Here is a 24,358-nt window from a genome sequence, read left to right on the forward strand (position 1 = left end):
GAGCCCGAGGGCAGGTTTCACACATCAGTACCCTCAGTGCAGCAGTATCCTCTCCACCACCCACACAGGGCTTGGCATACAGCAGGTGTGCGTGGGCTTGTGGAAGAAAGGGGTGAATGAATGAATATGAATATAGGCTGTGAATTCAGCTTTGCATCAGCCTGAGTATTTCTAAAGTCCGTGCCTGGCTGCGACAGCCACGTGCTTCACGCCAGAAGCAGCTGACGTCCCTGCGGCTTGGTATGGAGAGGAGGTCCCGGCGTTGGGGCTGCAGAGGTGGGAACACGGCCCCTGCCGAGTAGGTGCCCTACGCTCTCTGAATACCAGGTCCTCATCCGTTAAGTGTGTCTAATGACACCTTGCTTGGGAGCGATTTGGGGAGCGTTACACACGATAATGTCTGTAGCGCTTCGTGCCTCCAGCCTGGCATAGAGAAGGCACAAGGAAATACTGGAAGAATGAATGAATGAACATACGGATGAGTAACTTACTCCTGACTCTTCCTAGACTCTTATCTTTCATCCAGCCCTGTTACATTAGTAACCTGCCCAGGGTAAATTCAGGGAAACTCCAGGACTCAGATGGCTCCATCCTTCCTGAGCTGGTCAAAATTTTCGGAGTCGTTTTCCTGACTGGTACTAGGTGAATGACTAATGAGGATAAATCAGGGTCCACGGCTAAAAATACTGAACAAGGCAGGAAGTCAAATGATCACACACGGAAGGCTTTTCTAGCCATGAGCGAGGTGGAAGGACAGCCTTTTCTTAGGCCCTCTTCTTGGCCCCTGCCTACCTATCTCACTATACGGCTAAGCGGATCTATCATCCAACCATACCAAGCCCCTTGCCCATCCCCAAGTCCCCTCCTGCCTGCCTTGGTACACTCAGGTCCTCCAGCTTCTGATGCCCTTTCTTGCCTTAGCTGACCTCATTCCCATCAACTGCCCAAGTGTCCCCTCTTGGAAATTAGGTACGCCCCAGCTGCTCCAAAGGCACGCTGTGTTTTTCTATGTCACAGTGTTTTTAATACATGGTGTGAAGACTCTGCGTTACCACGCCCGCCCGCCTGCCCCACTGGATGGTGTGGTCCTGGCAAAGCAAGGACTCTGCCTGGTTATCTTTGAACCCACCCCACACCGCTGCTCAGCACACCCTGATGTTTAGAGCTTTGGGGCAAAACTGGCCTGGGGGAAAACATCCTGAGAAATACTGTGGACACAGGACACAGAACTCAGGCTGTTTGACCCTCAGCCTCCTCACGTATTCAGTGATGCCTCCCAGCCCCTGTGATACATGGTCGTGTAAGGGTTAAGTGAGGGGATGTGTGTGAAGTGCTTAGCCAACTGCCGGGGATGTGGGTGAGAGAAGCTTTCAATAAATGCTGGCTGTCATCATCATCTCGGTAAATAATCCCCTTCCCGAAGAAGCAGTGGAAGGCTAATGACACGTGTGAAAAGGATGGATAAGGTTTCCTGAGCCACAAAAAAAAGTGTTCTTATTTTTTTTTAGTGAACTGAGATGAGTTCTTGGGATTTATACATTATTTTACAGTACTTCTTAATGTTAGTCTCAAACACTCACCATTGTCACTGCACTTGACCTTGGTAGGAGATGAGTATCTGAGGAGCTTAATTCCAGATAAACTAAAGCAAGACAAATGTCATGGCAGCCACTCTGTCCTGACTTGAAATCTCAGCGTAACTGCTGACGACTCGATTATAAGAGAACTCTCTCGGTTCTCTGCTGGGACTTGGGATTCGCTTGCTTGGCATTTAAATGCTTCGTTGCAACCACTAACAGACTGAATTGCTTTGGCTGTGTTCACTTAATACCCCGTTGGTCACAGAGGACGGTTTATAAGAAATGGATTCCGACAGCATCAGGAATCCAGATGCTTTGGGCACAAGTCAGAAATCTCAGCTCTGAATCACAGCCATCGCAGCTAAGAAGCTTATGGAATTCTTCCTCCAGCAAAGCAGGTGATCAGCTTACCTCTTAATTGTGTTGCCTGAAATCCAAGCCCCCGAGGATAATCAAATGCAAGGCAAAGTTCACCCCTGAAACTCAAAACCCATCTCTGCCCTTCCCCAGATGGATTTCTAGTGCATCATTCAGGCCATGCCTTTGGAGGCTACGGCAGGTCTCCTGAGAAAAATCCTCCTTGAAGCTGACATCAGATTTCCTTGGAAAGCCAGGGTCCCTTGCTAAGTGTGGACAAACGATTTCCAAACATGAACTGGGAAAACTGGAAATGGATGGATGAGGGATGGGAAATGTAAAATCAAGGTTGATCTCTCCCAGCAGAGTCCTTGCTTCTGCCGCAGGTCTCTGCCCCAGGGAACGCTGGCAGTCCCCTGACACTCCCACTTCTCAGCCTTGGCAATGTGACCTGTACCTAGGAAACCGCCATCCTTTCTTTAATGCAAATGACTGACTTTTTATCTGAAACTCAGTCCAAGCATCAGTCCCAAGGTGCCCTTCCACTCTTGGTCCAATTAGACATCCCTTTACTGTGCTTTTTTTAAAAGGCTACTCACTTCGCCACCATAGTGAAATCTTGGACTTACAAAGGACTCTGTTTTAAGCAGTGGTTCTCAACCAGGAATGGCTTTGCCCCCAGTGGACATGTGATAATGTCTAGCATCATATTTGATTGGCATAACTTGGAGAGTGCTACTGGCTTGTCAAGGCCAGGGACGCAGCTGAGCTTCCCACAATGCACACAGGGCAGCCCCCACAGCAAAGGCTTATCCACCCAAAAGGTCAATAGAGCTGATATTGAGAAACTAAAAGGGGTACGCTGTTTGTTCAGAAGCTGTACTTTGTCCAGTTATCCAGCATCTAATGCAGTGCCTGGCACACAATAAGCACTGAAAATACTGTTATGATGTTGAAGAAAGAAAGAAGGAAGGAATGGCAATATTTGATCTTCCGATTATAAAATGCACCCAACCTCAGCTGAGAGAGGAAGTGCTGGAGAGTGGAAAGAGTGTTGACTTTGCAAGAAGAGAACTGGGTTCAAATCTGTTCTGCAGGTAATATTTCAACTTGGGTAAAGCATTAGCTCTTTCTGATTGTTTTTTTATTTTTTTTCCATCAGCAAAATAGAGCTCATGTTATTTATTGATTCAACAAAAACGTATTCTACAGCTTAAAAATGCTAGGCTCTTGGTAACTTGCTGAGTATACAGTGGTGGCCAAAGCAGACATGGTTTTTAGCCTCCAGTGAGTTTATAAGGCTAAGAAATCACATGATAGTCCCATAGATATATATGTTGCTAGACATCTGACCAGGAAACAAAGACAGTGCAGTGATGGAGAACAACAGGAGGTGGCCTTAGGTAGGGTGGTGAGGGAAGGCCCCGTGGGTGGGTAGACCAATTAGGGAGCCAATTTCAATGGTCCAGTTTCAAAATGCTGGTGCTCCGGATGGTGACGCTGAGACCTGAATGGTGAGAAGAAGCCAGACTTCAAAGAAAGGGATTGAGAGCTCTCTAGGCAGAAGATTTGCACGTGGGGGCCAAAGTGTGAGGGCCGGTTTATGCCACTGAAGAGAGGACACGTGACCCAAAGACGGAAATGAGGGGCCAAGTGTGAGATGAGATCAGAGCTTAGATCATTCAGGGATTTTAGGAATACAATTCAAACATAAAAACGGAAAATAGGGATTTCTATTTTATTCTAAGTGCATCATGCGTTTAAAAGGAGTGCACACGTTCACAGAAGCACTTCTCACAACAGCCAGAAAGCGGAAACCACCCAAGTGTCCATCGATGGATGAACCGATAGACAAAATGGGGTACAGACGTATGATGGCGTGTTATGCAGGGTCAATGAGGAAAGAAAGTCTGCTTCAGGCTGCAACACGGACGAATCCTGAGGACGTTATGCCAGGTGAAGTAAACCAGTCACAAGGAGACTAACACTGCACGGCTCCACCCGTATGCCGTATCTAAAGCCGTCAAACTCCCAGAAACGGAAAAATGGTGGTTACCAGGGGCTGGAGGGAGGAGGGAGCTGGTGTTTAATGGGTTCAGAGCTTGTTTTACAAGACGAAGAAGTTCTGGAGATCAGTGGCACGGCAATGAGAACATACTGAACTGTCCTGAACGGTACATTTAAAAGGGTTCAGATGGTAAAGTTTATGTTGTGTGTATGTTACCACAGTAAAAAAATTTTTTTTAAACAACACAGTGGCTGCTCAGTGAGAAGCATGGTTTGGAAGGAAGCATGGAAAAGAAAGAAAGACCAATAAAGAAGCCACTGGAGACGCTGGTGGCTTGGACTAGGGTGACTGCAGTGGGAGGAAGGAGGAGACTAAAACTTGGACATAGATTTTAGAGCATAACCACAAGAGTCTTCCCTGATGGAGTCGATGTGGCCATGAAGGGAAGGGACAGGTAAGGAACCACCCCTGGGCTTGTGGCTACACAAACAGGTAGGTGGAGATGCCTTCTTTTTTTTTTTTTTTTCTGTTGAGCAAATGGGACAAAACAGGTTTGGAGAAAAGGTCAGAAGTTGTATTTGTCACTCTCCTAGACACATACACCAACCACACACACACACTTCCTATAAGACTGTGGTGTGAAGAGGATTTTACTAAATGGTGAATGGTGAGGATTTGCCCCCTCCACCCCCGGTTCAAATAAACTGAATACTAGACGTCACTATTAAACCACTTTTGGAAGTTGGAATATAAAAATATAAATTAACTTTGGTTTGTATTTGCATAAAGAGACACTGGAAAGATACCTAAAAACTAAAAAAGAAGTTACTTATGAGGGGTGGGAGGGTGGAATGGGGCAGACAGGGACAGAAGCTGCAGTAAGATATTTCACTGTTTGCCTCTACATTATTTTGATTGATGAACCGTGTAAATGTTTTTTAAGAAAATTAAAATTTAAATTAAAAAAGCATTTAGACTGTTTACATTGGGAAACTTCTCAGTGGCTCTACAGGCCTGCTGGATTCTGAATTGGCCTCTCCCCTCCCCGTTCTCCTCCCTGAATACTCTTTCTAGGGTTGAGTCCTTGCCTGTTCTCATCTAGATTTTTCTCACTCCCAATTCAATTCAGCTCTCTTTTGTCCCTACTTTCAAACTCAGCTCTGGGCCCATTTTTGCACATTAAAAACTCATAACACTGCTCATATGAACAAAATACAAAGAGAACACTAGGAGTGGTGCTTTTAAATGCAATTCCTGCCCCACCCTCTCATCCAGGATACAGAGTAAGATGTGACAGTGGGGAGAAGGCATCAATGAAGCTGTGATACCACAGGGAAGTCGGAAGGGAGAAAACCCAGTAGGTGAGGTGAAAGAATCCCGAAGGCAAACAGTGCTGAACAAACAAGTTTACTTGGGACCAGCCTGACTACGTTTCCTTGGCTTCTCCACGCCATCTTTGCTGGGCATGTATGCCCTGGATAAGCTAACAAAAAAACACTTACATTTAAAAAAAACAAAAAACAAAAGTTGACTCTGGGACACGTTACTTTTCGGAAGACTGAGAGGCATCCTGTCAAGTAAATAGTTGGGGATCTTGTCTTTGTTATTCATAGCTATATCCCATAGAAGGGCGTCTGGTACACAGGAGGGCCTTAATAAATATTCATTGAATAAGCAAATGGTTGGATGAACAGATGGATGAATAATGGGTGGATGGATGATGGATGGGTGATGGATGATGGATGGGTGATGGATGGATGATGGATGGATGGATGATGGATGACGGATGGGTAGGTAGACAGATTGATGGATGACGGATGGGTGATGGATAAACCAACAGTACAGAGTCACTAGGGCCAAGAGAAGAGTCTTTAAGAAGCGATCAATCTGTCTCATTCCATTTGTTGTCAGCTCAATGAGCACAGGCTGGGTAACCAGCACAGAGCAGCCGATCCACCTACAGCCCTAATTTTGTCCCTTCTTTTCTTCCTTCTTTCTTCCTTCCATCTTCACATGCGGAAAGGGTAGGGCCTTACATGAGATCTGCAGCCCTGTCTTAGAGGGCTCCTCTAGCACCATGGTCTACCCTGAGAAAGGCAGAGAAGTCAAAGATAATAATAAACAACTGTCACCAACCACGCGCCAGACCTTTGAGGCTCTGGCCCTCTGTTTTCTATGAGAAAAAAAACAAAACTATGAATGAAAGCTGCCATCCAGCCTATGTTTCCTCTTTAATTAAAATGAGAAATCTTCATTGGGAATTAGATGGCAATGAAAGCAGAGTGGCCACGGGAGGCCTGGAACCTGACAGACGTTCCATAAACGGCGCCTGTGTTGAGGGAGGCAATGGTAATCCTTCCAGCTCTCGCACGGTTGGCGGCGGAGCTGGGAGAACCGAGTACCTCACGCCCCTTGCTTCCAGGCACAAAATAAATTCCTCTATAGAGACATGAAAATTCAATTATGTAGGCATTTTGTGCTTTTCCCTTGGGGCATCTGCACGCTAGTGTTCTCTACTGACCTGAGGAGTTGGCGTTTCTGGGCATTTCTCGTATAGAAATGGACGGCCTGTGGGAAGATCGCAGGCCTAGGGCCTCCACGCTCGTTAGTTTGAAAGATGAAAGAATGAAGTGGGGAAGGAACAAAATGAGAGACTTCCTCCCTCCCTCGGCCCCATGAAAAGCTACTCAGCCCTGAATAGCCAAGTCAAAGGAAAGCACCTCAGGGGCCCTCCTCTCCCCACGCCTCATTCCAGGTGGAGCATAGCGTTCCCTTCCTTTGTTCTAACCCTCTGCCCCTGTGTCAGTGATGTACCCACGGCAGTACCTTCCACACTACCTCGTTCTTTTCTGGTTGTCATATCCACTGACCCCATCAGACTGCCCCAATTCCTTGGAAATCTCCAGGGCCTAACACAAAGCAGGGCTCTTAATGCTCAGGTTATGAAAGCAAGGAAGGAAGGGAAAGAGGAAGGAAGGGAGGGAGGAAGGAAGGAAGGAAGGGAGGGAGGAAGAAAAGAAGGGAGGGAGGAAGGAAGGGAGGGAGGGATGGAAGGGAGGGAGGGAGGAAGGAAGGGAGGGAGGGACGGAGGAGAAAGCCACTGCAAAGCTAGGATTCAAATCAATGTTGATCTGACTCCTAAGCCAGCCTTACACCAAGTGGAAAAGATCCTCAGCACAAAAACCTAGAAATGTGGGTGCCAATCAGGATAATAATAATAATAATAATAATAGTAAAAGCAAATCTTATGTAGTGCTTGCCAGGTTTAGGCTCTATTCTAAGCGCCTAATCCTTACAACAGTCCTAGGAGGTAGGCACTCTCACTATAACCATTTTATAGACGAGGAGACTGAGCACAGAGGTTTGGCAATGCGCCCAAGAGCATACAGTCAAAAACCTTCCGTGCGGCCCATGATTCACACCGTCTAATGCAGCAGAACAATGCAGAACCAATTCTGCGACTGTGGCCACAAACCCACAGCACACAGAAAGCGGCTTAGGACTCCCTTAGCCCCAGCTGTGCCTCCTAGGCATGAGGCAGCCTAGGCCCAGGTGGCCGGTGGTTCCGAATGGACTGTCTAGGCTGAGGAAGAAAAGGGCAGGTGGAGCAGGGACCAGGAGGCAGGACTGTGACTGAAGGACTGCTGGGCTCTAAGGAACAGCATCATGATTTTGAAACAACCCCGATGTGTTGACCTGGTTCACTCTCAGTGGACAGATTTGCAGTTAGCTCTGCTGAGCTCAGAGATCTATGTGGTTTCTTCTGATCCAGTAAGTCTGGCAATCTATGAGCACGATTCCAGAACATTTGTCGCTGGGGGGGTCTGAGGACACACAGAGTCACACACTGATGGAGGAGTGAAGAACAAAGTACTTTTCTGTATAGGTTTCCTAAAAGAGTTATTTCTTCCATGTACTCAAGTCTCATATTTGAGTAACATACCAGACGACCAGCACTCATCTCTAGGGAGCATTTACTTCTGCTAGGTCACAGGTGTCATTCCAGTCAGCCTACAAGATTGGTACTGTTATTATCCTCACCTCATTATAAGGACATGAGGACACAGAGAGGTTGCATAAGTTACCCAACATCACACAGCTAGTCAGCAGGGCAGCCAGGTTTTGAAGTCTGATTGTTTAATGCTGGAGTCTATCTCAGCTCTGATTGCTATGACAACCTCCTGATTCTACCATCTGGTTATTTTTAGTCCCTTGTTCAAGAGAAGAGAGGACCACAGATCCGGAGGGAGCCAGGCAGACCCAGGATCACATCCTATCCCCTGTGCATGTTGTTTCATCCTTCTGAGCCCCAGCATCCTCATCTATATGGGGGGATACTGAAATCTCTCACAAACATCCATCTCAAAATCACGTATTCTAGATCTGCTCAGATAGCTTCCCACTGTGGGCAAACCCATCACGTTGGCCTCTTGCAAATGTAGAGGTTTGAACGTGTCCCTGCAAAAGATACGTTCGCGCCCTAACCTGATACCTATGACCGTGACCTTGTTTGGAAATAGTTTTGCTGATGCAATCAAGTGAAGGTAAGCTCACCCTGCCGTAGGGTGGGCACTTAATCCGATGATCAATGTCTGTAAATGAGAAGAGGGAGAGGGTTGGATACATAGGCATAAACATACGTAGAAGGAAGAAGGCTCTGCAAAGATGGAGGCAGAGAATAGTCGATGGGTTACAGGTCCAAGGAACGCCAAGGATGACCAGCCACCACCACGAGCTAGAAAGAAGCAAGGAAGCCTTTTCCCGGGAGCCTTCAGGGAAGCACGGCCCTGGTGAGACTACGTTTGGACATCCAGCCTCCAGAACAGTAAGAACGTATTTGTTGATTTCAGTTTGTGAGAGTCTGTCACGGCGGCCGCAAGAAACGAACACAGCAAACAATGAGGGCTTCGTGGACGCATGCAGTTTTCAGACTGACAGAACCAAGTCAGAGACCGGGGCAGGTCCTTGTGTGCTAAAGGATGATGTTCTTGTAGGTAGAGAGGAGGCTACGTGAAGGGTAGGGAGAACCACCCTTTCCCATATTTTTACAGTCAGAAAAATGGAATTTCTCCTCTCTGAAGAGAACCTCTCGCTTTCTCCTGGCTTTTCCTGACAGGAGGAGGTGAGTTATCTAACTGGGCGATGATGAGCATGCAACAGCCATTGGCCCATTTTCTTGACTGGGTAGTTTTCCATCTAAAAGGCCAGCTCTGTATGCAAGGTCCACATGGTCTTCTCTCTGGCTCTCAGTGACCCATGGGGTCAGACAGGCCGTGACCTCGGCTGGCTGGCTGGGAGAGTCTCCGCTCTGTGTACGTGCTGGTCCCAAGGCCAGACCTAGTGGGAAGTGTTACAAATCGCATGTTTTCCCCAGAGCCAGTTCTGCTTTACCCAGCAAACACAGCCTGTTTTTCATCCTCCTCTGTCTCCTATGTCTGTTTCTCAATTAGTTCACAATTCATAAGGAAAGGGGCGTTATAAATAGGCAGCCCCCAATAGTCCAAAAATAAAAAGCCCTCAGGACATGACGGGGATCGCTCTGAGGTTGAAACTGGCCCAAATCTCAGTTGCTCTGTAGCCTGGGACCAGTGTTGCCGAGTCCGGATGGCAGGAGTACAAACAGCTACGGGATTGTGTCCAAGGCGTGTATTTTGCTCTGGGTAACAATTTTCTCATCAGTAAAATTGGGGGATTAGATGAACTGATCTCTAAATTCCCGCACATCTTTAACAGTCATTGATTCTAGGGCACGAGAGATTTATTGCCAACACCATCCGTCACACCGGGGGATGAATGTTATGTGACGCATGTCATAGGGAGAAGGGAAAGTGTGAATTACAATGTCTGACCAAATGCTCCTTGACTCCACAGAAAATCCTGGATTTGAGCCATTCCCTGTCTGCACAGCCGCCTCCCGGGGTTGGGACTCCACCTACATGAGCCAAGAAAGCATAGAAAAAAGCAGACCATGCAAAAGGGACCCCTACAGTGACTGATTATGTAACTTCCCAACAATCATGAGGACCAGCATAGTGGTTGGGATCATGAACTACAGAGCCAGACCAGCTGGATCCAAGTCCTGCTCTTGTTACTTTATTAACTGTTCAACCTTGTGCAAGTCACTTACCTCTGTGAACCTCAGTTTTCTCATCTGTAAAATGGGAATTAAAATACCGTCTACCTCATAGGATGGCTAAGAGGGCTAGATGTGCTTAGAACTGTACTTAGTAAATAATATTATTTATAAATTATTGTTACTATAACTTGAAATCTTTGATATGAAGAATGATCCTCTCCTAAACTTGACAGCTTTGCAATGGAAAGCACATAATAATGAGAAAGGAGACAAAGAGGAAGCCAGAAAGAGAGAGAAAAAAACCATATGATATCACTTATGTGTGGAATCTAAAAAAAAAAAAAGGATACAAATGAACTTATTTACAAAACAGAGACAGACTCACAAACTTGTGGTTACCAGGGGGAAAGGGAATGGGGAGGGATAAATTGGGAGTTTGGGATTTGCAGATACTAACTACTATATATAAAACAGACATACAATGAAGTCCTACTCTATAGCCCAGCGAACTGTATTCAATTCATACTGATGGCCTATAATGAAAAAGAACACGAAAAGGAAAAGAAGACATACATATATATATATACACACACACACGTTTTATATACACACACACAAATGAATCACTGTTATACACCAGAAATTAACACAACATTGTAAATCAGCTATTCTTCAATAAAACAAATGAAGTTGATCAATTAAAAATAAAAACATTAAAAAAAAAAGAAGCTCCCTGGGACAAATTTCTTCCCTATCTAAAGACCGATACAGAGAAGAGTCCCGAAGGCCGCTGTTCATATTGCAGTGTTTAAAAACACTAAGTGAGCAGTTGGACCCAGGCAAGTAGTTACTGTCAACACAGTTACCCGTTTTGCAAATTTAAAAAGTGTTGGTTTCTATCAAACACCCCTAATTATCAGCACTGCTGTGCATCTACCGAATAGTTACAATTTATGTGCAAAATGCCACCCCCAACACAAAACACCGAAGTCTTCCCTGGTACAATCCACACAATCAATGAGGCTCAGTATGTTCTACTGTCGATGTTCTTTGATGCAATATTATTGTTAGGAATTTGACAACGTATGGGTAGACTCCATGCTTGTCATGGACATCCATCACTTTTGTCTGCTTTATGTGTCATCCCCTATTCTTTGGGACAAAGAACCCTATTCTGTTGGAGAACTGACCTCCTCAATTTCAATCAGGTGACTCAAAGGAGGGCTGCCAAACATAGTATCTTGAACCCACACCCACTCACTCTAACAGTTGGAAACATGACCCAGAGTTTGGCTAGTAGTAGCTTCTTGGTATCTGAGCCACAGGGATTGTCCAAGGTGTAAGTGTGTGACCCAAATTGGGACAATCTAAGTGCTTCTCTGGGATCTTCCAAACTAGAGTTGGGTGAAGAACAGGTGGACAGAAGAAAGAGGAAAAAAGATGTGATCCTGGGGCTGCACGCATCACAACCTCATCAGTATGGAGAAAGTCAGTCGAGAGAGTGGAACCACAGAGAGAAGCAGAGACAAGACTTGAACAGAGAAATCTCGAAAGGATTCCATTCCTTATTTCCCATCCAGGGGTTCCCATCCTTTCTGATGAGTGACTGTGTGAGCAATTACACTTCCCTCATAGTCCAGGTAGTTTAAATTGGGTTTATGACACTTGGAAAATAAACAGCATGTCCATCCATCCGTTCATCCATCCATCCATCCATCCATCCATCCATCCATCTACTTTTGCAGTAAGTTAATATCTACTTAAAGCCAACCATTCGCCAGGCTCTGTCTCAGGCACTCTTTTAGGTGCTGGAGGTAAAGCAGTGAGCAAAACAAACTGAGTCTAGTCCCTTGGAAGCATTTGATCTAGTGGAGAAGGCAGACAAGAAACAAATGCATAATATGTTAGGTAATCACCAGTACTACCAAACTGAAGGAGGGCCAAGGGGACAGGGACTGAGGGGCTGTGGGCAGAGAGGCCAGGAGGGTCTATCTCAGAAGTGAGCAAAAGTGAAGTGTGAAATAAGAGCTCCTGGCAGAGGGAGAGCAAGTGCCAAGATCACGTGCCTGTTCGATTAACTGACCTCACTCTTTTCTCCCAGATAACAAAGAGGGCTTGCCAACCACCTGTGCTGCGCTGGGACTCGGCCTGATACGGTCTGATACGGTCAGACAGATCTATATTTGAAATCCCCGTCTTGGCTATTTCTGTGCTTGGCTTAGGTGTAAGTTACATAAATACTTGAACTCAATTTCCAATATCTCTTTCAATCTGTCATTTACTTATACATCCAGCAAATGTTTATGGAGGACATCCTATATTTCAGGCACAGTGTTAGCCTTATCAAACTCATGGTGTAGAGAGGAAGGGGGAATTTTAAATGTTCTGACTGTATATAAAATAAAGGCTTTATTAGGGAAGTGCAGAGTCCTACTTAAGGGCACGGTGAGCAAGGCATCTGAGCTAGGTGAGAAGGGATGGGGGGGTGTGCCTTCATTTTTATAAGAATGAATTAAGATGCTCTATGTAAAGTGCTTAGCTCCTACCAAGGCCATAACAGAAGCTGGCTCTCTGCTTTCTCAGAATCGTAGATCCTGAGAAGGAAGTATACAATTACCAAAGCCAGCTTCCCAGCCATTGTAGGAAGCTGGGGGACTTCTGTTCCTCAAAAAGTCTATGTAAAGCAAAACACTCAAGACAGTCCCATCCTTGGGAACAGAGACGCTCAGCTCTCTGTTGACCCTTTAGGGGTAAGTGGGAACAGACAAAAGCTTTATGGGCAACTATGACTTAAGCGCTTTCCAATAAGCTGACTAAAATGTCCCCTTTCTTACCCCAACACAGAGCCATGATCTGTCAAGTCACAGAATGTAACTCTTTCCTCCTGCAGACTACATAAACAGATGTGCGGGCTTCCTATGCTAGAAGGCGTCAAAAAGATGATCTCCAAATCTGATTCTCGCTATTTAGAAATCATTATAAAGCAAGACTGAAACACAAGTTACCTGGCAATCTGCTGAAGAAGCTAATGGTACATCAGTAAGTATCAATCTAATTTGCGCATACATTGCTGACCACTCTCTGGCCTCCTTGCTCCCTGCCTTCATGGGTAAAGAAATTGATTCCTCTGCTGACAATTCACCCGTCCTTCCTCCAGATCTCATGTACCACGTCCAGACTTCACAGTTACAATCACACCTGCCATCTCACCTCCAGTGCATCAGCCAAATCTATTTGCTGTTCAAATCCAAAATGCTGCACCCTGAGCCTGGGTGAGGGAGGCTGAGTGGCTTATGTAACTCACCTAGCTCTTCCCTGAGGAGGATGAACCAGAAAACACCCAGCGACTCCAGCCCTGAGAAATCACGGGATGTACTTTCCCTCTGCCTCCGTGGCAGAGTGGAGAGTTCTCGAGATAGGAATGAGTAAGCTGATGATCAGACTGCAGAGAGCCCGTTTTCAGTAACTGGAGACGCAGGCCCAGCAAAGCCGCAAAGTGCATTTCTTTAAGCCCTAATCAAACCCGAAGTGCCTAGTCCAGGGCACAGGGATACTTCGCACATAGGTTCCAGTTTGGCTGAATTCTGTTCGCGTCTATATAGAAAAGGCTGTAAAGGCTGATTTAATGATTCACGTGCGGAGTCAACACCTGCATGATTTAAAACCCTACTGGTCAAGAGAGATGGGGGGTAAGAGCACCCCGCTGGGAGTCCTGAGATCCTGTCACAGCTGGTGCTCATGAGTTCTGTTCCCTGGGGTGAGCCTGCCCTCTTGGGGGGGGGGCTTCATTTCTGTAAAAGTATGAAAAAGAGGATCTCTGAGGTGTCTTCCTGCTCTGCCTCTGTGAGCCATGAGCTACTGCAGGTTCTCTGTCAAATGTCTCCCGACAGTCATTGTCAGTCCTCTGGCCTCCTCTACAATTTCTCCAAACACCTCCTACGGTCCAGCCCGGGTCTGGGTAAGAAACGCTCCATCCACTTCAACCTGCATAAAGGAGGCAGGAAGTCTGAACAGTGCTTCTGCCTCTGAGTTGACTGGCCCCGGCTATAACTGTTCCTTCCAGGTGGGATCCTGTTTGGGATGGGGCATCATGGGGTCCATTCAAGAGCACCTGACCCAGCCTCCCAAAGGTCACTGTCCCCAAGTGGTTCCCATACAAGGTGGTCCAGGGTCTTGTCACCTCCTCTGCCCAAATTCTGTCAGCTCTAGAAGGACAACAGTTGAGCTGGTGTCCAGAGGATTGCCTGAGAGGTCTTGCAAATAGCCAACAATAATAGTTTAAATATATATTATATATATAATGTGTATTTACATTTATAATTATTTCTGTTTATAAATACAGTGGGCTTTCCATATCTGCGGGTTCTGCTTTCACAGATTTAACCAAGCAAGGATCAAAAATATTTGAAAAAAATTCCAGAAAGTTCCAAAAAAGCAAAAGTTGAATTTGCCACACACCAGCAACTATTTACATAACATTTATATTGTGTTTACAACTATTTATATAGCACCTGCATTGTATTAGGTTATAACTAATCTAGAGATGATTTAAAGTACACAGGAGGATATACATAGGCTAGATACAAATACTATGCCAATTTATATAAGGACTTGAGCATCCACAGATTTTGGTACCCACCCGGGTCCTGGAACTGATCCCCCGTGGATACCTGGGGATGCTTTGCATACAGTTAAAATGTTTGCAAGAGACGGTCTTTCTTTACAATCTCGAGCAGGGTCCATAGTTTCCCTGACTCTGTGACATCTTCTCGAGCGGGAGCCAAAAGGGAGGGAGAGAGACATGCTTATCAGCTGGAAGCTCAACCTGCCTCTGCAGCAGCCTGTGGTGAGTGTGGCTTACTGGAGATAATGAATTATAGTCTTGATTCCCTCTTTGAAGAACCATCTGTGAGCCCGAGAAGCATATGAAGCAAGATGTAATAGAAACAACATGGTCTTAATATTCAGACTTGAGTTTGAATTTTGGTCTCGCCACTCAGTAGCTGTGTGACCCAGGGAGAGTAACTTACCCTCTCTGAGTCTCAATCTCCTCAATCCACAAATAAAGATACAGGACTGATCTTTCATCATGGATGTGAGACCAAGTGACAAAACACATGTGGGACTCCGGGCACAGAATCCTGCCCAGAGGAGACACTCAAAAATTGGCTGCTGCTATGATCACAATTAAGTTGTTCTTGAGTAAATTAACATGAAACTGCCAGAGGAAAATGGTGGCCAGCAGCAGCAGCAGCAGCAGTGAGCCCCCAAACTCTACCTCATGACCAGCATGACCACCCAGGGGCCCCACACCGTACACAACTGGACCCTTTATCCCGACATGGTGGTGGGAAGAAGAGGATTTACAATCACAAACATACCTGGCTCCGGCCTCCAGCTGTTCTTTCCTATGAGACGAGGGAGAGAGAGAGAAAAAAAGCATAAACTACATGAAACATCTCCCCATCTCCCCCAACTTTGTCCCCAAGTTCCCCTTTGATGGAGATGAAGGAGCAAGATGCTACATGTGGAGGGAAACCAGTGAATAAGAGGGATTCCCCAGGCAGACCACAGGTCCCTACTGCGATGGTCTGGCTCTGACCAACCAACGCTCTTCTCAGCCTTTCATTCATTTATTTATCCAGAAAATGGTTGCTGAGCACCTACTCGGCCCCACGCCTCGTGCTGGGTTCAGGTGATCTGTTTAGCAGCTGGGGCAGGTCAGGAAAGCAGTAATTTCATAATTTAGCAGCCACACACCTTGTCACTCTGTCACCACGCTATCGTCATCACAGTCAACATCATCATTGCTAATATTTATTGAGCAATAATTATTAGGAAGATACTTTTTAAAGTACCTTTTTTCGAGTTCACTCACGTAATCCTCGTCAATCCTAGGGCTCCATCGTCTCTGCTGGCCAGCAAGTCAGAGACCTGGGTTTGCTCTCAGCTGTGCCCAACATGATGTGTGGCCCTGAGCAAGTTCCTGAGCTTTGGGGAACCTCAGTTTCTTCTCTGTAAAGTTGGGGTTGGACTTGAAACTCTGAGTTCCTTTGCAATTCAAAAGTAATGAATTTATAATTTTAAGTAATAATAAAAGAAAAATTAAAAAGGGACCACCATCACTCGTCACTCCTAGCCCAAAACACATACATATATATGTATATATGTGTGTGCATATGTGTGAGTGTATATGTGTGTATGTATGTGTGTGTGTATATATATATATATATATACACACACATATATATATATGTCTACACACACATACACTTGTAAATTAACAAAGAATTACACCTGCTGGAAACTAACAAGACATCACTCTTAGAAAGGGCTGTACAATTTCATCCTTCAAAATCTTTTGGAGGAATGTAAAATGTTGCAGCCACCATGGAGAACAGTCTGGCAGTTCCTCAAAAAGTTAAACACAGAGTTATCTATTCCACTCCAAGGTAGATACCCAAGGGAATTAAAAACACATACCCACACAACATGGACCTGAGCGTTTATCAGGGTATAACAGCCAAAAAGTGGAAACAACTCAAACGGGCAACAACTGATGAGTAGATAAATCAAATGAGGTGTGCATATAATGGAACATTATTCATCCATAAGAGGAATTAAGTTCTGATGCACACGATACCATAGATGAAACTTGACAATATTGCGGTAGGTGAAAGAAATCATATTACAAGACTTCACTTTTCTATGAAATGTCCAGAAAAGGCAGAATAGAGAGAGAAAATAAATTAGTGGTCGCAGGGGCTGGGGGAAAGAGGCAAGCAGAAGTAAAGGGCATAGAGTTTTCTTTGGGGGGGGGTAACGACACTATTCTAGAATTAGATAGTGGTGATCAATGCTCAACTATGAATATACTATATTGTCACTTTAAAAGGGTACCGTTTATGGTATGGGAAATTCTTTTGTGGTAGGTGAAATGTATCTCAATAAAGTTGTCCTTTTAAAAAAAAACCTTAAATCAAATTAAAAAACCTTTAGGAAGCAGGTGAGGGCACACCAGTGTATTATCAGCTACTTTTTTCGGCCATTAAACATATGGAGCAGGCTGGAATAATGGAACATTCTTTTCCCAAGGGACTGCCTGGTTTCAGAATAGTTGCTAAATGAATTCTCTACTGGCTTTATACTTTTGTCCTTGAAAAAAAGGAAGGAATGTTTTCTCTTAGTCTAAAAGCCATTCCTGTATCGCAGCCGCTGTCTGCAGCACAATGCATGCCTCCGTGTCTCTGACAGCTAGGACAGGGCCTTATTTATAATAAATCAACCCAAAAGAATGGGCCTATTGCCAAGACCTTGGGACACAAAGCAAATGGAAATCATCTTGATTCAGCGTTGAACACAGTTGCCCACGTTCTGGTTTTTGAGTTCCAGGTCACTGTGTTCTCCTGAGGAGAAGCCACCTACCCTTTCTGAGACTCTCGCTATCCAGAGGAAGGCTGTACCATCCCAAATCTGAAATGGTCTGAGCAGCAAGGGAATTTTAGAATCAAAGAGAATCACAGAGGAGTAAAGAAATCTAATTACAAGTAAGGCGACATAGTCAGTAAATCCAACTGTATCGTTCCACCACTGAAGCCTTGTTTCTTCTCATCTCCTTTATTCTTCCACAAGTCATCACTCCCTGAGACTTTTCGCTTTGTTGGTCCCCTTCCAGTCCTCCCTCCACCCTCCCTTCTTACTGCTGCTGCCTTGGTCTAAGCCCTCGTGTCCTCGTACCCTGAACCCTGCCATCAGCTGTCGGCTGATCTTGCCCAGAATCCCAAGCCTGTCCAGTCCGCCCTCCACGTCCCTTCCCGTCATCTTCCTGAAACGCACCTCTGATCATGTCATTCTCTGCCTCAGATGGCTTCTCTTCACTTTCAGGATCAAGGTCAGATTCCTTCACAAGTCACGTGTGACTTTTCTGGTCTGGCCCGATGCTTAGCCTGCACAAGGGGCTCAAAAGTATTGGTGGGACGAATGCCTTGAGCAGGAAGTGCCACGTGCCCCTGGACCCTCTTGGGGGTGACAGCACCATAGGTGCTGAGATGGCGTAGGTAAGCAGGGCCTTCCGAGTCTTGGTCAGGTTTTGGATCTCATTCTCTGCGTCATGACTAGCCACTGGAGGGTTTTCTGCGGCAAATGGATCAGTAGACCCAGATGTCGTGAGCTCCCTTACATCTGTATCACAGTCTGGTGATGGGGGTGGAGAGAAAATGAAGCTCCGAGGTCCAGAGCTGGTCGCTGGTCCCACAACGAGGGTGTGGGAGGGTGGGGTGAGACTGAGAGCCATCTGTCCGGTACTGGGTCACGCTATGGTCCGTGAACCCAGACACATGACAAACACACCCCAGGCATGAGTTTGAGTGTCCCATTACGTCTCCTTCCAACTCAAGGGTCCTCTCAGCCCAGCATTCTACCCACACATTTAAACACTTGAGTTCAGGACTGCAGTGTCTAAAAGCTGGAAAGGCGCAATCTGTTTCAGAAGCCCAAGTAGTGGAAAGACCGTGGGCCGTGGGGGTCTCCAGAGGTGGCTGACATTGGCCAAAATGCCCAAAGTTGCTGAGCCCCAGCTGGCTCCTTGGTGAGGGGAGCCCGCTGATGCCGCCCGCTCGGCCTGTGTCCAAGGCCGCCCCGTGGGCCACCATGTCAGAATCACCGGGGACACCTGTTCGAGATGCTTTCACTACTCTTGACACCACTGGACCTGCTGAAGGTGGACGCAGGATCCGCATGCCCAGCCTCTCCCGCTGATTTTAAAGCATCTGAACACTCAAGAACCTCTGACTTATTTCACAGGGTGCCTTTGAGGATGAAATGAAACGTGAACTTGGATACTGGGAACATACCGGACGTCCAGTAATACTCATTTCCCTCCCGCCGCTCACAAGTGCTGGCCATGAGAAAGGGTGGTCACTTTTTTCCCTGAAGCTTTTCGTTCAATCTCCCACCTCTGAGAACACAAAATAACATCTCTGGTCCTCCAGAGGATGCCCCCTGCGGCTTTTTCCACCTGCCCTTTTCCGCCATCCAGTCTGGCCTCTGGGTGCAGGCCACGGCCTGGGGGTGGGGCCTCTAGGATTGCTCAGACAGCGCACTATGCTGGCTCCCCACTTTCTCAGCCACAGATCTCGCCCCAACACTGGTCGGACCTGCCCTTTCAGCAACTCAACACTGTCTGTCAAGCTGGAAACCCTTGCTGAGGTCACCTAGGGAGCTGGAAAAAATCCTGATGCCCGAGCGCCACTCGCTGGGGACTCTGATTTAATTAGCCGGGGTGTGGTCTGTGCATCGGGATGGTCTCAGCTCTAATGATTTAAGCCTGCGGCCCAGGACCGGGGACCGCTGTCCTGAAGGACATCCTCTAAGACACCGTGAAGGCCACAGGCATGAGTACAGACCCACGAGAGGGACGGCCAGTCACACTGTGAGCACTTAGATGAGTCACCACTTGCCTGAAGAACGGAAAAGAGACGACCGATTCGTAGAACCTCCACGTGGCCACAAGATCGATCCTGTTGGGGTTGGTAGCGTAGTACCTCCAGGCGGCCTGAGGGGGAGAAGACGGGGCAGGGACGACCTGGTGTCACCTGAGACAGTCCCCTGGAGCCCCACACCATGAACACAACAAGCCCTGACACCCAAGAGGTCAGTGCGCACTGAGGTGATGTCTGGAGGAGCCGGATTCTTGGCTTTTTGCAGCTCCTTTGGGAAGAAAGCCTTCCTTGACCCCATCATCCCGGAGCTGTGATTGATCCTGTGGTGGGTAGGGGTGTGGAGAGGTAAACTACAGTGGAAGGGAGAGGAGGGTGCTGCGTGTAGGATCCCTGAAAAGAGCAGGAGTTACTCTTGCTATAAGGTCCCTTGAGATTTCTCAAACAGGTAAGAAGACAGTCTTCGGTGCCATTTTCAGGTGCAACACACGGCCCAGGAGACGAGGTTTGGATTCTATTATATTAGAACTTTGAGACTGGGACTGGCCTAGAGACGACAGCCCGTAGGATAACATCGTGTGCCAACCTGTCTCAGACCCGCAGACCCACAGAGACACCCACTACCGCTGGACGCGAGTCCACGAGTGAGTGGTCCTGCAGGCATGCGGTTCCAGGCAGCTAGAGCCAGAACATTGCACTTCCCTCTTCTCCAGGCTCCTAACGGCCCATAAACCCATGAGGCAGGAACTCCCCCTGCAGTAAAAGAGGGACACTGTGCCTCTCTCACCACCCTCACTGTCGTGTCAATCCTGCAGCCCACGGTGCGGAGAGTGAGGAGGACAGAGAGCTGGCGGGAGACCAGTGTCCACTGGTGCATGGCTGTCTATCGGGCAGGACAGACGGTGAACTGTCCAATGTTTTGCACATGTGGGATCTCTTCCTCCTTTGGCTTATGGGCTCGCTCTCTCGGGCAGATATAAGGGGCCACATCTCCTTGTAGCTGATTGGCTAAGCAGCTGGACCCAGGCTGACTCTTCCTCATGGGTTCCCAGGTCAAGATGGGGTGGGAAATAGAAGGAGAGGAAACCTAGTATGGACCCTGGTCCAAGCCAAGCTCTCCACCCCAGCATCATTAGTGAGACAGCTGATGGGTTGATCCCTGTCTGAATTCTGTGTCTATTTCTTGACTGGCTTAGAACCGGGATGGGGGAGTGGCGGGATGGTGCACACAGAGGCAGGTCATAGAGATAACCAGAGCAACCCCCATAACTGTCACAGGCAGGCACGGCCCTGGTTCCCATCCCGGGTGACGGCATGCCCACTCCTGCACAAGCACGCAGACACACAGACAGACAGACAGACACACACACACAGACACACAGACGCAGCTACACAGGATCTGAGGCCCACGCCGGGGGGTCCCTAGGCAGACAGACCTGGATGAGTTCAGCTGCGGGCTTCCTCCTTTTCTCAAAGTGCTTCTGACGGTGCTGCTCCTGCACCTTGAGCGCCAGCCCGGACCCCAGGATGCCCTGAAGGGAGAGGGGGGCCCTGAAGTCAGCCCCTCCTGGACCATCCCGGGGCCCGACCCCACTCCCTGGCTGCAGTGATGACATCTGAGCAAAGCGGAAGAGAAAAGATCCCTTCTTGCTCTTCCAGGCAGTAGGGAGCTGGGTTCGATTCCTGACTCTGCCACTTTTCAGCAGGGAGAGCCTGGGCAAGTCTCTAATCAGCGGCACCTCAGCTTCTCTTGCAGGGAAGTGGGGTAATAGTTCCTACCTTTGGGAAAAAAGTGAGATAATGGAATAGGGACTGCTAAGAAGGAGTATGACACAGGAAAAATTCCCAGTTCATGTTAATGGAGCTTAAAAACTATTTTAGTTACTCAGATTGTTCCTTGAGACTTTTACTATAGCTGCAATTTCCTGGAATTGGATCTATTTTGATTTCCGGCTCAGACTCTCGTATGGATTACATGGGCAGGGACACATCCTTTTCAAGTCGAGGGAGCATTTAGAGACCAGGTCGTCCCCTCACAGCCCCTCACCTGCTACAGATGAGGAACCTGAGACTCAGAAAGTCTAGGTGCCCAAGGGCAAACAGCTTCGGGGAAAACAGACACAGCAGGGCGGCAATGCAGGAAGAACACCAGCAGGGGGAGGCCGGGGGATGAGGGGCGGGGAAGACGACTCGTTACGTGCGGGGCTTCTTTCCGAGCTTTGTGATGAAGAGCCAGGTTTACAATCAGCAGACCTGGGATCCCTGGCTTCACAACCCAAGAGCCCTGGGACTGTGGAAACTACTCCCCTGATTAAGCCTCGGTTTTCTCATCTGGAAAATGGAGATAAATGCGGCAGCGAACTCCTTGTGTGGCCACAAAGATTAAATGAGATGATGAATGGTGTAGGTGAAGCACCTGCGTGATTCCAGCACCCCGTACCTGTATTGCTGCTACTATTACACCTGTGGGCACTGGCTTTGGGGAAGTTACTCCGTCATGGGTCAAGGCTTATTCTTGAGGGAAATGCATTTTTTACATAAACTGATGGATAACAGGGCAAGGGAAGGGTACTCAGAAATACAAAGGACCCACACGGGCCAGGAATATGTGCGTGAAGGACATAATCTCAGCCCCTAAAGTGCTCACGGGCTCCCAGGGAGGCAGATTTGGAAATGTGTAATCCCAGCACGGGGTCAGAAATGCCAGCACAGGGCCAGAAACCCCAGCACGGGGCCAGAAACGCCAGCACAGGCTCAGAGTTGTGCCCAAAGGAAGGAGCGACTCGCTCAGCCTAGAAAAGGAGCCCTGAGACTGGTCCTGGAGGAGAAGCAGGTGTTTGGGGGGAGTCACTCCCGGCAAAGGGAGCAGCACCACCCGTGGCGGTGAGGCAGGAGCCCCACTGGGGGGGGGGTGGCTGCTGAGCTGGCAGGGCTGGAAGTTAGGGTATGAGAGGACGGAAGCTGGGGCTGTGAAGCTGAAGGATCCTGCCTGCCCCATTAGGAAGAACCCCAGAAGCACTTACCGCCGGGAGGGCGAAAAAAGAGACGCCAATTAAGGAGAAGGTGGCTGCAATCAGACGGCCTTCCCACGTTTTGGGGGTCTTGTCTCCGTAGCCGATGGTGGCCAGCGTGATCTGAAGAAAACAGAGCTCAGACACGGGGCTCCCCAGGGAGGGGGAATCCACAAGCCTCTGCGTCGTCTCGGGCGTCGCTCCCAGTTAGAATGAGACTCCCACGGGAGGGGAGACACTAACTGGCTCAGGGGTCTTCCTTGAATTAGTTACTCAGTCTCCTCATGCCTCAGTTTCCCCATTTTTAAAAGGGGTTTAATGACAGGAGTTGTTTGAGCTTAAAATACGTTTATAAATGTCAAGTGCTTACAGCAATGCATTAATGTTTCATGTCCTGTGGGCGGGGCTGCCTCTCTGTGTAATTGAAGGTCTGGGTACATGCATGAGAATCGGCCGCTGTGTCTGCCTGTGTGGCATGGCGTGGCCGCTAACAGCCTGTGACTAATGAGTAGAGTCCCCAAGTGACTGTGGGACCGCTGCTCAGAGCCCTGACTTCTTACAAACACTGTGAAAAAGCCCCTTCTGAGGGCCCACCCGGCAGGGGGAGTCTCTCAGGGGCAGGTCCACAAAAGGAGGAGGCCTCCTCTCCCCTGGAGCGTGTCCACGCCACCCCCTCCATCTCTCTTGTCTCTAAAGTCAATCCCCCTGGGGGAGCCTGCACTCACCAGACCCCACCAAAGGGCGTCTGCATAGGTCTCAAATTCCTCTTTCATCTCTTCTCCTTGGGCATCCACCTCCGGCACATCTTTCTCAACCAGGTAGACAAGAAATGAAGAAAGGATGAGCGTCAGGAACCCGATGTACCAGGCGGTGATGAGCTCCTGGGAGAGGAAGCAGGGGACAGGGTCTCGGTCATTGGGTGGAGACTGGATGGAGGTTGGGTGGAGGCTGGAGGCAGATACCCTGGAGCTGGGGTCCAGGTTTACCAGCTCTGTGACACAGGCAAGTTACTCACCCTCTCTGATCCTCACCTCCCATCACTGTAAAACGGGATCAGTAATAAGGCCTTTCTTTTTCCATCATTATTAGAATGAGAGTGTGGCTCTCAGTGGGAGGAAGATTTCTGCCTTAGGGTGATCTTGATATCACCATTCAAGAGACTTCATGGGGAGGTGAGAAGGTAAGAGGAACAGGCCACTGCCTCTGAGATGAGGCTCGGGACTCAGGAGACCCTATTCCATGCAGGACTGGGCAGAGCAAGGACCAAGCCCAGTTCTACGGGGACCACGACAGCGATGGCAGAGTGGATGGAGCTGTGCACAGGGACCCAGCCCTGCCGCTAACTGACTGTGTGACTCTGGGCAAGTGATCCCTCCTCCTCAGCCTTAGTGTCTTCATTTTTTAAATGAAAGGACTGGACCACAGAGTTCCAGAAAGTGCCACAGACACTTCAAATGCAGATAGGCATTTTTTTTCCATGTGAAGTAGTCACCTATGGATTTAAACCATATTAAATAGTAGCATAAATTATACATAAAACCTATTTCATGGATATTATAATCTGATAGACTAGAACATATGAGTAAGTGAATAAGAGAAAGTTGATATAAAGAAAAATGTCAGGGAACGGTAAGGATGTGCAGAGATATGGCAAAGGCCAGCAAATCACTGAAGTTCAAACGCGCTGACCATGACACTCCCTGGAGTGCTTTCCACGTCTCTCATCCTGTTCCAGTTCCAAAGGTTACCGCAGTAAGTTGGGCAGAAGGAAGTCAAGGTCACTGGCAGACACCATCTGGAGATCAGGCCTGTCCTTCCTGCTGAGTCAGCACAGAGAACAGCTGTATCGTTACAGCTCATCTATCCGAGCGTCCGCGGCCAGTCAGCTG

The 24,358-nt window shown here is 47.8% G+C and overlaps 1 protein-coding gene across 1 annotated transcript in view; it reads right to left on the reverse strand.

The window, feature by feature from the left end:
- The window catches only part of KCNQ3 (potassium voltage-gated channel subfamily Q member 3), a 240,102-nt gene that overhangs the window by 11,912 nt on the left and 203,832 nt on the right, over positions 1–24,358 (reverse strand). The window contains exons 5-9 of the mRNA XM_072949396.1: positions 23,195–23,350; positions 22,482–22,592; positions 20,895–20,990; positions 19,480–19,574; positions 15,403–15,429 (exon numbers count right to left, since the gene is read on the reverse strand). Coding sequence (XP_072805497.1) covers positions 15,403–15,429; positions 19,480–19,574; positions 20,895–20,990; positions 22,482–22,592; positions 23,195–23,350 — 485 coding nt within the window. The remainder of the gene's footprint in view (positions 1–15,402; positions 15,430–19,479; positions 19,575–20,894; positions 20,991–22,481; positions 22,593–23,194; positions 23,351–24,358) is intronic.

The sequence above is a fragment of the Vicugna pacos genome, chromosome 25 (assembly GCF_048564905.1).
Source record: "Vicugna pacos chromosome 25, VicPac4, whole genome shotgun sequence".
NCBI classification, from domain to species: domain Eukaryota; kingdom Metazoa; phylum Chordata; class Mammalia; order Artiodactyla; family Camelidae; genus Vicugna; species Vicugna pacos.